This window comes from Mixophyes fleayi, chromosome 5 (genome assembly GCF_038048845.1).
Source record: "Mixophyes fleayi isolate aMixFle1 chromosome 5, aMixFle1.hap1, whole genome shotgun sequence".
NCBI classification, from domain to species: domain Eukaryota; kingdom Metazoa; phylum Chordata; class Amphibia; order Anura; family Limnodynastidae; genus Mixophyes; species Mixophyes fleayi.
The window spans coordinates 57640487-57658072 of NC_134406.1; the positions used below are offsets into that span (position 1 = coordinate 57640487).

Here is a 17586-nt window from a genome sequence, read left to right on the forward strand (position 1 = left end):
CTGAAGGAAAAGACTTGAATACATATGAATGGTTTATGGTTTATATGTAATTATCAGTGATAGTTATTAGTCCATTCGCATATGTTAAATTGTATTTCTGTTCCCAGTTTTTCCCACAGTCAATCTGAAGAAATGTTCATATCTCTTTGGTCTTTACAGCGCCTGTCTTTAATTGATATTTTAGTGAATGCTGACAATCCTGCTATAAAGTAGTAGCCCCTGGAAAAAAGTCCTGACTTTTAAAAAAAACAAACTGGTTTTGTGTTTTTGTATTGGACTTTCTGTCATTGTGAAATATATTTTTACTAGGCTTACAAATCAAACGAAGTAGGCTCCAGTCACTGGATGAGTGAAGCTATTTTGGACTGTACTTCTGTGTGGCTTTTGTGGTTGTTTATAATCAATACATTTGAAATGTCATGTTGGCCTTTATATAATCAGGAATCACTTTTGCAAGTGAACTTTGTATTTGAATTATTACGTAAGCAAAATTGTGAAATAGAAATAGTCACTAACTTAGAAATAGTTGCTTAATTGGAGATTAGGAATTTGTTATGTTTGGCTTGGTGCAACATGGCTTGATATCCCCAGCCATTTGACTGGAAATTTATAGCTCAATAGCTGGAGAGCCTCTGGTTACTCACTTTTTTTTTATTAGAGAGCTAAAATATTTTGGGGGAATCTACTAATGCACGGTTTTCATGTGATTTACATTGCTATCTTACATAGCCAAATCTATGAAAGGGAAATGACCAAAACGGCATCCTCAAACTTCATTATCCCTGGTCCGTGAGTAATAAGGGTGACTGTGGTACTTGCAGTGGCCCAGTGGTTTCACTGTAATGGAACAGGATACCCAAGACCCTTGTCCATTATATTAAAATAATTATACAAAAAATACATTATTATATTTAATATGGTGACAAAAAAGGGTATTTAAATATAGAATAAAAACGTATTTTCTTCGTTTTTAGTCCAACAGAGTCGAAAAACAAATACAATCATTGCAGCCTAATTGGTGGAGAGGACGAGGGGAAAAAACTAATCACTCTTTGCTGAACCAATTCACAAATCACACTAGCCACCTTTTATTAGCTGATCATGAGAGGAGTCCTGGAGACTGCCTGCTTTGATCCACAAGAATAGAAACTTTGACTATTAATGGACTGAATGAATATTGATGCGCTGGGAAAAAAACAATTAACAATGTTATGGAGTTCCATTTTTTTTCAGTGGGGATTCTAAATATAGCACACAAGTACATTGTAATGAAAGCTCGAAGATTTAGAGTAAAGTCCATTGTTGGGTTCGAGAGTTTGAACAATTCACAATTTTTGATAATATTTAAAGCTAGTGGGAAAAAAAAATGATCTTTAGTAGTTCCCTACCCTGCTGTCTTACTGATATTTGTAATTTAAAGCAGTTTAAAGACACATCGATAAACACTTGTAAATTGTTTTTCTTCTATGGCATTAAGTGTAGAAAACGTCTGAATCGTTTTCCAGCCTCATAAATGTAGTCTAAACTTAACAGTAGATCTGTGCAGTGGAGCTAAAACTTTTGTATTCTCAACACATTGGTAACCAAGCCTCCAGAATCCAATTCAAGCTACTCATCCTCCCAACACTTCCCTCTTTACATCTCTGACCTTGTCTCGTGATACCACTCACCCTCTTAAGATCTGCCTCTAACTGGCTCCTCTCTAATTACTACCTCCTCCTTTCTGCCTCCAAGGCTTCTCCCGTGGGCCCCCCCCCCCCCCCCCACACACACACACACACACACACACACACACACACACACACACACACACACACACACTTGACCAGACCCTACCTCCCTACCTGAACCTTCAGTCTTTCAAGGGCACCCTCAAAACCCACTACTTTACTATATCTTATCACACCCCCACCTAACAATGCTCCCCCTTCGCAATACCAGCTGACATCCCATGCTCTAGCTACTATAGTCTCAGGATTATCCTCTTTCTCTAAACTGCAATCTTGAGCAGGGCACTTTCTACCCCCTGATTCATGTATGCAGCTTCTCCATCAACCTTGTATGAGCTTTGTTCTCTTGGTTTGCCTGATTTCTTGTACCACCTGTCCAGTACTGCAGAGGTTTGTGGTCTCCTAAATAAATTATGATGATAATGAATTCATATGCCAAGGTAGTATCTGTCCAAAAATGCAAATAATCCCAGCTTTTTAAATGTATTTTGTAAGTATTTTATAAGCATGACGCACGACTAGCATTATTACTACTACTACTCCTACACCACCACCCTCTTTTTCTTTTCTTTTCTTTTATAAAGAAAGAAAACATGCACATGCTTAAATCAATTGTTCGTTTGCAATAGAAATCTCTTGGTAAAGGGATTTGGATATATCTGCCTGTTTTTGGAATAATTAGGCTACCAATGGACAGGAGGGAGTTTGTCTTATGAGCATCCACAACTGTGATCTAATCGTAAAGTGTGTTCATTGTGTTCCTCACAATTAAGAGATTAGTTGAACGGAAATATGTCTAAGTATACATGTCTGTTGTCTGATGCCAAAGACTGACTGTAATGTTATGTGTTTAGAAGCATTTTTGTTTTTCTCCATCCTCTTTCTGGTTGCAAGGGTATGTATGATGGTGCTTGTTTGCTTCACCCTTGTTTTAGAGCTTTAATGTAAAACCCATAGTGTTTAAATTAATTCTTAGTAAAAATAGTTCATCCGACACCAACACATTTAACCCCTCCTCCCTATAACAACAGAACAATTATTATTATTGTAGCTTTATAGAATAAATATATATATTTGCATTGCCTGTCTGCAATTATAGTGCAGGTTGTGTGGTGTGGAAACTCTGCACACTATCGTGTTACTGTGCCTCCCTGAAATAAGTACAGTTATGTTAGAGCTTGGTACATCAAGGATAGATATTGAAGCAGCTGGTCATTGAGGTGGCTTTATAAACCAATCAATACTCTGCTCAAGGATGGAGAGTAGATGCAAACAGTACAAAAATGTCACCTTGATTTGTATTTTTGCAGGCAGCAACTGTCATACTAGAATTTTAAAACGGTAATAGAGCCAGACTTGCATGCAGCCAGTTGTTACTGCCAGATTTCATATAGTCCCAACACGTGTTTGAATCTAGTGTATTATGTATGAATAAACATAATATAAAAAAAAGAGAGAAGAAAAGTGTTTGAAATTAATTTATATTACATTACTCAGTTGGGCAGTTCTCACAATATGTTTTCCTTTGGTTTTATTTGGCGCTTACAAATCCAGCAGATTGATATTGATGAAGAACCGTTGATACAAAATCTAATACTGTGCTGTGCACCAGTTTCTAATTAGTGCAGCATATTTATTTCACGTGCTGTGCATTTCTTCACTTCTGCATTTTTTTCTACTCAATCTTTTGCTTCATTGTGCATTTGACATGCGTTATTACTGTTGTTAACAAGATTATTGTAGGCATTTCCAAACTATGTATGGAAAAAAAAAAGATGCATTCCAGAAAAATGAAACTCCAGTAAAATGCCATTGACTTTGGAGATTCTAGAAACAATGGTTTATAGTGTCTGACCCATTTACATGCATTTTACTAGCGTTAAAAATAGTAGTAGGTATGAGCTCTTAAAACAGCCAATGTCTTACTGACTTTTTACAGAGTCATAAAGTTGGTGAAGAGTATGCCAAGCTTGGATAATGGCGGGAATTATTTTTATAAGCATTTCTCTCAGCCTGATTGGAAGCCCAAGGAGTTTGCATTATGAGTATAAACCAGCGTATTTTTTCTATTTCAAATGTTCCTGATCATTGCTAAAGTTTATGGTAAGAGTGGTTATTTATTAGCCATACATAACACACAATATCAAGGAAATTATTAAAACTCCATAGTATTGTAGCATTTGCAACAATTGTTTTGTGTATGGGCACCTTAACACACAGTACTACAAAATACAATAGAAGGTGAATATATTGCACCATATCTTTTACTTTATTTTTTGGGGTATTAAATGTGTGACAATTCGTTATTGCGTCAGCGCTATGAGTGATATTGTTTTTTATGTGTTGTAACTTGCTTTTGGTTCCCTGTGGCCTTTTTATCTTTGATCACCTAGTGTGGTTTGGACTGCTTGTATTTGACTGTGTTTACACCTGTATTGTATTATCAATGTCTTCATTGCTTCTTTCAAGAACCAGTCTCCTAATTCGGCATGCACAGGTTTCTGAAAATCTTTAAGTCTTAGACGGTACATTGCCCTGTCTGAGTATCTAAGGTATGGGCACATAAAAGCGAATCTGTTAATACTCTCATAGTTCTTGAAATCTGCAGCTGTTCAATAGAAAATTAAAAAATATTCTATGCGTATGTGTACAGTGGCACGAAAAAGTAAGTGAACCCTTTTGGAATTACCTGGATTTCCCCAGAAATTGTAATTAAAATATGATCTGATCTTCGTCTAAGTTGCAAGAATAGAGAATATAAGAATACTTAAACTAATTACATACAAATTACTATACTTTTCTTGTCCATATTGAATACATTTTTATAACTTTCAAACTATAGAAAAAGGCTATTGACTTCTAATTGACGTCAGGAGTTGGTTAACCTGGAGTCCAATCAGTGAGACAGGATTGGAGGTGTTGGTTAATGTTGTCATACCCAATTTGGAGTTTGCTATTCACAGAAAGTAATCCCTGATGTGAATCATGCCTCCCTCACATGAGATCTCAGGATACTTAAGATTAATAATTGCTGACTCAATTAAAGCTGGAAAGGGTTATAGAAGTATCTCTAAAAGCCTTCATGTTCATAAGTCCACGGTAAGGCAAATTGTCTATAAATTGAGAAACTTCAGCAATGTTGCCACTCTCCCTAGGAGTGGTCGTCCTGCAACGATGACTGAAAGAGCATAGCGCACAATGCCCAAAGAGGTTAAGAGTAATCCTAGAGTGTCAGTTAAAGACTCTGAAATTTGCAAACATATCTGTTCATGAGTCTAAAATACGTAAAACATTGAACAAGAATTGTGTTCATGGGGGGACACCATGGAAGAAGCCACTGCTGTACACATAAAATATTGCTGCAAGTCTAAAGTTCGCTAAAGAGCATCTGGATATTCACCAGCTCTACTGGCATAATGTTCTGTGGACAAATTAAATAAAAGTTGATTTGAGGTTGAGGTTTGGACACAACACTATGTGTGGAGAAAAAAAAGACACAGCACAACAGCATCAAAACTTCATCCAAACTGTAAAATATTGGTCATGGTTTGAGGGCTGTTTGCTGCCTCCAGGCCTTGGTTGTTCTTATTGTAGCCTGGGTTGCTCTTATTGATGGAAAAATGAATTCCAAAGTTTATCAAGACATTTTGCAGGATAATCTAAAGCTAGATGTCTGCCAATTGAAGCTCAACAGAAGTTGGGTGATCCAACTAGGCAACAACCCAAAAACACAGAAGTTTATCAACAACTGAATGGCTTCAACAGAAGAACAATTAACCTTGACCTCAACCCAATTGAGATGATGTAGCATGACCTGAAGAAGGTGGTTCACACCAGACATCCCAAGAATATTGCTAAACTGAAAGTTTTGTAAGAAGTGATGGTCCACAATTCCTCCTGATTATTGTGGAGGTCTGATCTGCAGCTACAGGAAACGTTTAGTGGAAGTTATTGCTGTCAAAGGAGGGTCAACCAGTTATTAAATCCAATGGTTCACATACATATTCCGCTCTACACTGTGAATGTTTAAACTGTGCGTTCACTAAAGACATCAAAATGTAGAATTGTTTTTGTGTGTAAGTCAATCAGACTGTTTGTTATTCTTGTGACTTAGATGAGATTTAGATCACATTTTATAATTTATGTAGAAATCCAGGTAATTTCAAAAGATTCACATACTTTTTCTTGCCACAGTATGAAATTTGATTTGAGTATCATAATTCATCAAATGTATGAAAAATTACTCTACCGGATGGTATTTTTATACAAGAGTGCACTTTAAAGCACTACTATCACCTTCCATATCGGTTTTTCAAACCTGGTACAGAGCTGCAGCTATTTATCCCTGGGTTCCATTTGTTCTGTAGAATACATATTATTTTTTACAATTTCAAATACTGGGAGAGAATCAGTCAGAAGTTGCAATCTTTTGATGGACTCACACCCTGCACTGCAGCAGTTGAGGGGCGCTGAGCAGCTTTAACGGTCTGTTTTTATCAGAAAGCCATAAACATTTTTATATTTTTTAACTATGGAAACACCTACACGCCTGCACACAAACCTCTCAACATGGAACTGGGAAAAAACAAAAAATTTGAAAAGAGAAGACCTTCTCTCTTACAAACTCAAAGAAACAGGAAAGCAAGAAAGAAGCACACCCCTCTTCATAACAATCTACCACAGGAAACTCAAAAAAATCCTGAGAAAACACTGGCACATCTTACTCCAAGACGACCAAATAAAAGAACTCCTACCATCCAAACCACGCATAGTCTACAGAAAAGCAAGAAACTTGAAAAACATGCTAACGGCCAGCTTCGTCCCAAAAGACGATAAGAAAAATAAAGAAACCTGGATAAAGGAAGGAAAAAAGGGCTACTACTACTGCAACCGATGCATGGCCTGTAAAACAACAAAACACAGCTCGACAAGACCAACCACCAATTACAGCTCCAACTCTAACGGAAGCACACACTAAATAGAAGAACAAATGACATATGACTCCACAGGAATTATATATCTACTTGAATGGCCTGCGGACTACAATACATAGGAAGGACAATCAGAGATCTCAAGACCAGAATCCCAGAACACAGAAGGAACATAAAGAGGAGTGCAAAACCACAGCGTCTCAGAACACTTCAGGATAAATCACAACCAAGACCCCACAGGACTAAAATTCACAGGCATCAAACAAATCCCGAAACCATGGAGAGGAGGAGACTTCATCAAACTTATCTCAAAAGAAGAAGCTAAATGGATCCACAAGATGGTAACCCTAACCCCGAAAGGACTCAACATAGACTTTGACCTGCGAATCTTTATGTAAGTATAAACACCCCCCCCATAATACCAATAAACATAATCCACCCATCCCCCCAAAAAGGAGCCCCCCCTCTCATAAACCAGTAAACAAAATCCACCCATTTCCCTAAAAAATTAGGCCCCATCTAAAATATATACCGCCGCTGAAACCCTAGAAAATTAAACCCAAGAAGGTAAAACTCACAATAGACCCGCCTTATATTCCCCCCCCTTGCTCTATCCGGTTTTTATAGCCACCAACTTCCACCCAAAACTAGCCCCTGCCCTACCCCCCGTCCCCAAACAAATAATCAAATAGTACATCAAAAATAGCCTGCAAAGACAACATAGATAGCCCCCCCCCCAAAAAAAATGATCAAATCAACTGCATCAAACCCCCTCAACACCCCCCTCCTCTATATCACTGTATCGCCCATTCTCCCCCCCCCCCCCAATATAACAATATAGTTCAAAACACCCCAAAATGCTCATTCCAATATTTAAACTCGCCCTCCCAAACTAAATATAGCTAACATCAAGCACTATCCTGCCGCTAATACCCAAGAACAATAAATCCCCCAAAACTTCCCATTTGCTCACTCCTACATATAGAGGTGCCTATCATCATCCCAAAATATACACCCCCCCCATAAATGGACACCAACTAAACATAAACAGCCGTTAGCGACAACGACGAGAGCGCCTCTCCCAATAGAGGCTACAAACACACATAAAAGCTACCACTCCCCCTCCAGTAAATCCTAAAAATGCTGCATCAATACTAAACCCCCACTCATACTAATAAACTTACCAACAACGCCCCATAAGAATAATCCATTATCTACACATTCCTTCATTTACAAAGTTATCCCTTCTGCCCACATTAAACAAGAGTCAAATAGAAAGTCCAACGTGCGCCCCTCCACCCCCCACAGGCACACACAAGCATCCGTCTCATAATTTACAATCAAATCAAATATCGGACGTCGCGAAAACAAACCTACACCTGTTTGGAAGCGGACTCTTTGCCCCAGCACTGTGCGCAGCAATACTACAATGCCGCCAGACTTGAAATAATGATTTACATTACCATTACTTTCCATAGTTTGCACATTGCAAATGTATATTTTTTACATTTTACTATTGATCTAACATGTGAGAAACTATCTAACAGCACTTTTGCTCCCTATGAGTAAAATAGTTTATTGCTCAGTGAAGCATAGGGTCACAAGTTGGTAGATTCTGATACATGGCACAAAATCACATGATTACAATGTGTCAAAACAGGGCTGAATAAAGAGTAGAGGTAAAAATGTTGATATATCTGCCTTATCAGTACTATGGGGCACTGCGATCAGGCCACTTTATGTATATGACTCTAGGCGAGATGCAGCAAGTCAGATTTTTAAAGACCAGTAACTCTTAACTAAATTTAAGATAAAGAGATTGCCAAATATTGCCCACACTTATTTTTAATGTAATGAAACGTTACTGGTCTAATTGGATATTATTTTTTGTTATGTAAAAAAAAGTCTCTGATCAGGAAAACCTGCATCTATGGCTTCCACTCCCCTTTTCTGCTCCACAATCTGTTTCATTCCCAAGTGTGTATTGGGAGAGTATGGGGAATGTAATACTGTACTCCTGCAGTGTAGAATTCTGTAATACTCATAATGGATAATAGAGAGGGTCAGCTTTATAGGGCAACAGTGTTTTTAAAATTCTGTATTTAAATGTTCCAAAAAAAGAGCAAATTCTTTGTTACCCAGAAAACATGATCATGACAGCTAGTCATGGCACTTTAGTAAATTTTTATATGTTGTGCAGTGTGTTTTAGTGTTGAAATTATACATTGTGTTTGTTGCGTTATCACATTATTCTTCAGTTGCTTGAACAGTACATTGTGCTTGGGATGATGGCAGTACACGATGAAGCTTCAACTAGTATAACTGTAGATTTACATATATTATCACTTGAAATCAATAACAATGGGTATGTGTATCAAGTAACAAAGCTGTATTTCAGTTTTTCTTCAAGTATTAGCAATAACACCTGCTTAATCTTCGACAAGAGACAACTCATTGCTTCCTATGGATGGACTTATAATGGTAAAATTGATTGCCGATAGGTTCTCATGCTAAACAATTTTGTGAGAAAGGGAATGCCACATGCAGTATGGGGAAATAAGGGAGTAATTCTTAAATGTAATTTAGTATATTTTAGGCATAGTGCAGTTATAGAAAAATCTGGAATTGCAAGTCCCAATGATTGATTTATTGTTATAAATCCAATATCTGTAGTGGCTTTATTTTATTTATTTTTTTGCCCTGATCAGGATAGTGGTTGCTGGCTATCCTTTTACAAGGAGTAGTTCACTGTAGGATTTTCCTTTTTAGATGCTGATCCTCTGTAGCAATTCATCATGCATAGCAGTGGGAATTACATTTTGTGATTGAAGTTTAATATAGACAAATTAGGCACACTGGGCACACATTTTTTAATATAATATTTAATGATGAGAGATATGGCCTCAGTTACTATTGCCCCATTTGTTTGTGGCATATTGTAGTATTTTGTTAATCTTATTTTAGGTACAGTAGATTGTACAGGTTAAAACAATGCTTAACTGAATCACAAAAATTACATTTTGGGGTTAACATGTAGTGTCACTATTAATGATTTCTGATTTTATTTTTTCTTTAGGTTTATGTGAAGTGTCATTTTGATTACAACCCATTCAATGATAACTTGATTCCCTGCAAAGAGGCTGGATTAAAGTTTTCTAAAGGAGAAATTCTGCATATAGTTAATAGGGAAGACCCAAATTGGTGGCAGGTAGGTATAAAAAAAAATAGTCTATATAATGCATTCTGTCAGTTGAATTGTACATAGTGATGGACTGCCAGAGTTACAAAACTTGTTTCTACAATACTGTTTTCTCATGATGAAGTTTGGTCTTAGGTTTCAAGTTTGCAAATTACTAAAGTTTTGTTTCTCACAGCAGAAAATGGCAAGTTACGCTTTTGATGTAATGGCTTTAAAATATTCAATTTAAATGCAATTATTTTCATTCCAGTAGAACTTTATAAAATGCAATTTCAATTTTATATTTTTTTTTCTAAAAATTGGAATATATAGGATTTTAAACAGAGGGCATACATGTTACAGCTTTATCTGCAGATCAAGCTTTATTTCTGCCTGCAAGGGTAGTAGTGAAAGTATAACTGTGAGGAACCTAAAAATCTAACCAATTAGTGAGAAAGCAATGAATGCTACATAACGAGGTTAAGGATTCCTTGCACAGTAGAGTGCAAATGTAAGTATATTCTTTATCTTCTCTCGCATCCTTTCATGTTTTTTCAGCAAAATCAGCCTTGTTTTTGTTCTCCTTGATCAATACAACAATTTCAGCTCCTTGCTGAAAATGTTACTGTAGCTTTTTCTATGCCAGAGTTGTCTGTTACCAGCAATTTCCCTACCACAACCTGTTGTCAGTTTATTTTTAATGTGTTCCTCAATGTTCTTTGTCTCCGCTGTAATTTTTGCATGGTGTTTGCTTGGCCACAAAGACCTAAAAAGACACAATTTTTCCCTTTCCGCACTTTAGCTGCTGCCAGAAAAAGTGAAACCAGTTTTTCACCATGTATAAAAAATAATTACAAATTACTCTTTGCACATCAGTAAAGAATGTAATTTGAGCCATATGCTGCTATCAAACTGCACTTCATTGTTTAATTAACAGGAAGCTTTTCGAAAATATATATGAAAGGTCTGATGCATTCAGGGTTATGTTAACACCATACCAAGCATAAGGGATATCTGCATTGATCTCAGAGAAGCCATTACTGCTGCATATCAGTCTGGAAAGAGTTATAAGTCCATTTCCAACAATTTCGAGTCCATCATTCCAAGCGCTTTGAATTTTATTGGGACAAAAACTCAGCATAAATAAAATTATTGCAGTTAGATTATTTACAATAAAGAACGTTGAAAACAGTTGCTAATTTTCTCTGGAATGGATTTCCCAGCAAATTCACTAAAAGATCAGACCGTGTAATGCTTCAGAAAGTTGTAAAGAATCCTAAAGCTAAATCCTTGATCTCCAGGACTCTGTCTACATGGAAAATGCTAAAGTTCATGACTACCATTACCAATATACTTTCATTATGGGTGTTTCATACTGTTCAGTCTAACTGTCATCGAAGGGCAACCACGAGAAAGGCTGCTTTTATCCCAGAAAAAAAACATAACCATACAGCTTACTTCCAAAAGTCTTGTATTTTGTCCAGATACAGCTTTTTAAACCCAAGTCCTAGACAGTCATGACCAAAGCTAGTTGTTTGGTATTAATGTACAACATTCACGCACACATGTTTGGTGAAAATTAAACCTGGCATGTCACAATAAGATCCTCATACCAACTGTTATGCAAATATTTGGGGTTGTTTTTCAGCCAAAAGACCTGGATGCCTCACATTCATTGAGTCCACCATGAATTCCTCCTGGTATCCAGCGTATAATATAGGAAAATATTAGGCCATCTGTCAGATAACTGAAGCTTGGCCAAAACTGGATCATACAACAGGACAATAATCCTAAGCACACTAGCAATGACTGAATACTTGAAGAAAAATCCAGAACTCAACCCCATTGATTTTCCATAGTGGGACCTTAGGAGAGCTGTGCAACACAAATGTCTTCAAACATCAATGAACTGAAAGTATTGTAAGGAGGAGTGGGACAAATTCCTGATGCAATAGACTAGTCAACTCCTACAGAAAATTAGGTATGCTGCTAATGGTGGTTCTACAGGAAACGGAATCATGGGGTGTACTCACTGTTCCACACACGGCTTCATGTTAATTTATTTTTTGTTGAATGAATAATAACATTTTAAAATTGGTTAATTGTCACTTGAGACGAAATTACTCGCAGTTTAGGACTTGAGGAGGAGAAGATGATTGTTAAATATGTCCTGATATGTAGAAATACGTGAGGTTGTATTTTCTTTTTTACGTGACTTTGTGTGTGTATAATGTATGTGTGTGTGTGTGTATATATGTGTGTGTGTGTGTGTGTGTATATATATATATATATATATATATATATATATATATATATATATATATATATATATATATACCTGCCCAACACAGAATTTTAAACTGCTTGCCCTGATGCTGTGCGAGATGCAGTAACAAAAGAAATATCAAATTAAGAATAAATGCCATTTCAATTTATTAAATGTTAATAATATAGAGTATCCTGGTAAGCATATGTTACATGTTTATTATTTCAGGTTTTTATTTAATTTTTTGATCAACTTTAATTTTGGGCTTGTTGAGTTTAAAACAAAAAAAATTAAAAGAACCCTGTTATTTTTCCACTAGTAGTTTTAAAAGCTTCTCATTCATTTCAGCTTACATCTCCTACTCATTATAAATTCATCTACTTGCTTGTTTTCCCATGGTTTTTCCAAAGATGTTAATCATCATTCAGTATTCCTTCTGTTAGCTGGTCAAATGTTTAACTGCAATGCAAGATTGTAGCATCTGCAATTCCCAGCTGGCATCAGAGGAAAACTGAATGAAATTGGCACTTCATAAGAAAATGTATGTTGCTTGCCAGCTTTCTAAATAATATTTTGTATGTTAGATGTATAATTTTTTATTAACTATTTACAGGCAAGTCATGTAAAAGAAGGTGGAAGTGCAGGTCTTATTCCTAGTCAGTTTCTGGAGGAAAAGCGGAAAGCATTTGTTAGGAGAGACTGGGATGGAGCAGGTAATAAATATCACTGTAAATTGTATAAATTGTATCTGTTTTTTAAAAATAATGTGAATAGGTAATAAAAAAGTATGATATGTTTCCATAGATTTATTTATTTAAAAAAAAAAAAAAGAATCATCAGTACTGTTAAATTAACCATTGGTTGCCAAAAAAATATTATATTTTTTTCATTTCTTGCAATTTAGAATCTGTGTACTGAAAATTATTTCTTATGTTCTTGCTTGGCTGTTGCTTTAAGTATACATTGGTAAGTCCAGGCTTACCCAAAATTCAGAAAATAATTTACACCATGTGGTGAATCAGGCCTACCACAGTGCACTTGGGGGGAAATTCAATTCCCCCCAAAGTATCGCTGCATAAAAACTGTTACCGTTATTACGGTAATATTAACCTGGCTTTCTGAGCTGCGAGCAAAAATCAGGGGTTGAAACTACGGTATTAACGGTAATGTTGCGCAGGCCACGTTACTTTTTACAGTAACGCGGCCAATTGAATTCTCCCCTTAATGTAAAAAAGCTAATCCACAAAGATCAACAAAGGTCATGTGTCTATATCCTTATTAAAGGACAATGCAGCCCCTCTGGTGCTTATTCTTCCTGGTTGTATACAGTGTAGGGATTCCTCTCTATTGATAAATCACCCATATCTTCCACCAAGTTCCCCCTGTTTTTATATCAATCAGCACATTAAAAAATTCCAAAACTCATTTCTTCTGTACTTGGGACTTGTCTTCAAATACCCAATGCAATATTAGTGGATGGCTGGTAACGTTTTCCAAGGTCGTTCTCTACAAGTAAGTTGCCAAATGAGCAGTCCTTAGCCCGTAATAAATCGGAATTCCTATCTATGCTGTTTTTATCTGGTTTCTAGGCATTTTAACTGGATAAAAACACCATAACATAGAATGCATGCTTTGATAGTATATTGTGTTGTCCTACTTTTAATCTAGCACTTTGCATTGTTTTGATCTATTACTATTTAGTGAATTGAATGGTATTTAAATCAAAACATAAAAAAGCAAAGTGCATCTTTTTGGGGATATATTGTTCCTGCTATTACATTGCATGAAAAATATGCTACGATAACAGCTACAATGCCCTAGGTATACAGTTGCTGCTCTTTTGCTTGCGATATACATTATGACTTCAATGTCCCCAGTATATAGTACAACTCCTATCACAAGATAGTAGAGCTACAATACCCTTAGCATAGAGACTCAAGATATCCTTGGTATGACAGCTACTATATAAAGTGCGCATACTATGCAGTAACTCTTATGTGCCCAGACGCATGCCCCAATATATAGTGTAGCTCCATATTCCCTCCCTATACAGTAAAGCTCCATCACATGCGATCAGTATACAGTAGAGCTCCATTGCCCTTTGTATGCAGAAGAGCTGCCATATTGCTAGTATTATTCATCTACTCCTTGTGCTGTCCCTGGAAGGGGCATGTGCAGCATCAAGTTGAACTCCAATTTTGTAGCAAAGTTCACTGATTGTAAGGCATCCAGAACACTAATAATTTTTGGCGCACAGAGAGTCCAATCCTGTTTAGTAGTAGCATCAAAGTGGAGGGACAAGTCTTTGTATAATCCTAATAAATGCAACTGAACAAAACACAGTACGGAACATACTCATATCCACCTATCCCAGCCATTTCTTATTTTACTCCTTTCTTTTCCAGCTTAGCAGGCTCTCTCCCCTCTCTTCTATCATGGAGTTTTCCAATGTTTGCTCCTCTGTTTCATAATTCTCCTTTATCTCTTGTCTGCCTTTTATTCTACCCTGCCCCCTTTCCTCATATCTCTACTATGTTTCATTATCCCAATGTTTTTCTCTGCTTCTTCTCAGCTCACCTCATGTTCCATATATAACCCTCCCCCTCCCCTTATGCCCCTATTACTGTTGTCTGCCCAATGACTCATTGCGTATCGTTATTTGAACCATGTCTTTTTTTTGCCTTTGTGTGTGGTTTGTTTTTCGTTTTTTTTCTTTCCCTGTTCATCACCCCCTTTGCTTTGGTCTCTACCTTCTTTGCATCATTCTCAGATCTTTCTTAGGCATCCTCTTGTTTATGTGACCGGAAGGGGCTGCTCCTCCCAGTACTGGCAATTTCACTTTGAAATAGTATGAAAATATATGAATCTTCTGGGTCTGGGAGGTGCAGGACAGGGAAAGGAGGCTCCTTATTGCGTGTAATTTAATCATGTCTTCTTGATGCCTTGCCTATAAGGAACAACAGTGTGAGTAAATATAGTAAGGATAAGTTCATCAACATCCCATCACTATAATCTGTTTCTGCCTTTCAAATCTGTTTCTTCCAAAGGGCAGATAGTTTCAGTCGGACAAGAAGAAATTATTTCACTGACCAGGGCTAGCTCACCAGAGTTCAATGGCCCTTTCAATAATTGTGAGGGACAATGTTGTGGGACAGTAGATCCTACTGCCAGTCTGCTGCTACAGTACATTTCTTGCTATCTCAACTGGTGTATTTCTTTTACAATGCACTGACTGATGCTAAAACTATTTATTTTCTAAATATACTTTCCTTTTTTTTTCTTCACTTTTTCACTATTCAGTCTGTCCATTCTCTTTATTTAATTGTAGTGACTGTCAGTTACTTTATAGAGTGATGATTTGTGTGGGGAAAAAAAGTACCTCCCCTCCCACACCCCCAATGTTTAAAAAGAAAGGGAAAAAGTAACAAGCTTCCCTTAAGCCATGAAATTATGAACTTGCTAGTACAGGTAATAGTAAATCATGTCAACTGACATCCGTGTACAAGTGCATGCAGACGTGAAAACTAGCTATCTCTTGTTAGTAGTACAGATGATCATGAAGCTTGTGAATTGTCATCCCTCTGTGTAATGTTTGCATGCAAATTTTTATTATTATTTAAAATTCATAAGGACATTTGTTGAAAAGATATCCGCTTGCTTAATTTATTTTATCTGACTCCTCTACTTTTCTGGCAGCTAATCCTTAATGCCAGTGTTGTAATTGAAAGTATTACATTTCAGGCAGTTAAAATTGGTAAAAACAAATAAGGTAATTTTTCTGGTTTAAATATACTGTTTCCCCAATGTCAAGAGATCCTTTATTCCATATTTAATGTTTCAAAAGTAATTTTGGTGACTACTCACCAGCAGCCACTCTGCAAATACTAAATAATATATTGTACAATGTATCTAATGGGTTATTGTAGATTGCTAGCAAACTAGCCGAGTAGAACATGATTTTTCAATAAGGTTGCACTAAAATTATCGCCGTTTTATTTAGATATAGCAAATTTACTTAAAATTACAACATTAGAAAGTAACTGATGGGTGGGAAGGAAATATTTGTTAAAGTGTGTGAAAACGTTATCTTCTAAATAAAAAGGCCCATAGTCCTACTATAGAATTTGATGGTTCTATAGTATCAGACACAACATTAGTAACAGATACATCTGCAGGTAGCATGTGCCTTTCATTGCATCTTTTTACATTTCAGGTCAGTTCTGTGGTACAATTGCAAGCAAGAAAAAGAAAAAGATGATGTACCTCACAACAAGAAATGCAGGTACTATTAAAACTATTTTATTTGCAGATTTTATTGTAGTAGCAGGTCATTGTAGCCTTTGGCTATGTGGTCTTTTGTGACAAAAGCAATGTGCAAACACTGGTCACCAAGTTGCCATGGCAATTGGAAAGTGCGCACTGGCGACTGGAGCGGTCTGCGCTCTCTTGCTTTTGTGCTTGTGTGTGCAGCCACTGTGTACCCAGATTCAGTACCAAGCTTTCACTTGCTCCGTTTGCCACATCTGATTAGCTGTTATTCCCTCCATTGAGAAGCCACATTGGCGAACACTGCTGAAGCTCCTCTCATTCCATTAACTGCATTGTATTATTGGGAAGCAGGCCATGTGGTTAGTGAAGCTATGTAAGTCACTCACTTTTACAGTAATTTGAATATCGGAATGCTCCGATACTCATGTGATTGGCCTCCAGAATGTTTTGATTAAGGGATGCTAGCAGTAGCATCTCAAAATATACACTCTTTGACTGCCTTCAAAACAGATATTTAAAGGACAAGTAAAGCCACTATTTAACATTAATGTATAACAAATATTGTGTATTCCTAAGCTGAATAATATGCAAAAAATAACTGATGTGGTTATACTTGACTAAATATGCCCATTATGCTTCTCTGCAGCTGCTTGCCATGTTAGGAGTAAGGTGCTTCTCAAACTAAACAGACATTGGTTACCAGCCAGGCTACACTTGTTTTGAAATGCAGTTATTTTTTTTAGCTGTAGCCATTAATATAAATATATATTTTGTATTTATTTTTGGTGATTCACAAACCTTTTATAGAAATACTAAATGTTAAATTGGATGACTGAGAAATTTAATTTTTTAGGATGTTTAAGCGACACTGTTTAACCATGGGGTATAGAGGACGCTGCGCTGGGAGTTGGGCACTATTCTACACAGAACCCTCATCTCAGCTATTCACATCTCACAAAACAGGGCTCCCAGAGGAGTCACCTGGAGTCAGTGGTAGACTAGCAGTGACCATCATACAGCAAGCATCCTTGTTCTTTATGACACACACGAGAGAGGATGACTGGCAACTAAAGAAACAGCCAATTCTGCTAGATAGGGGAGCACCTCCTGGGCAGCACAGCATGAAGCTTCGGTTGAACAGTTTTGTCGAGCAGCAATCTGGTCCTCCACCCATATTTTTACCAAATTCTACAATGCCTTTGTTTCCAACAA

The 17586-nt window shown here is 36.8% G+C and overlaps 1 protein-coding gene across 5 annotated transcripts in view; it reads left to right on the forward strand.

The window, feature by feature from the left end:
• PALS2 (protein associated with LIN7 2, MAGUK p55 family member) overlaps positions 1-17586 on the forward strand; it is a 102181-nt gene that overhangs the window by 61870 nt on the left and 22725 nt on the right. For all 5 annotated transcript variants that reach the window (XM_075212244.1, XM_075212245.1, XM_075212243.1 and 2 more), the window contains 3 exons: positions 9738-9869; positions 12719-12818; positions 16319-16387. In XM_075212244.1, coding sequence (XP_075068345.1) covers positions 9738-9869; positions 12719-12818; positions 16319-16387 — 301 coding nt within the window. The remainder of the gene's footprint in view (positions 1-9737; positions 9870-12718; positions 12819-16318; positions 16388-17586) is intronic.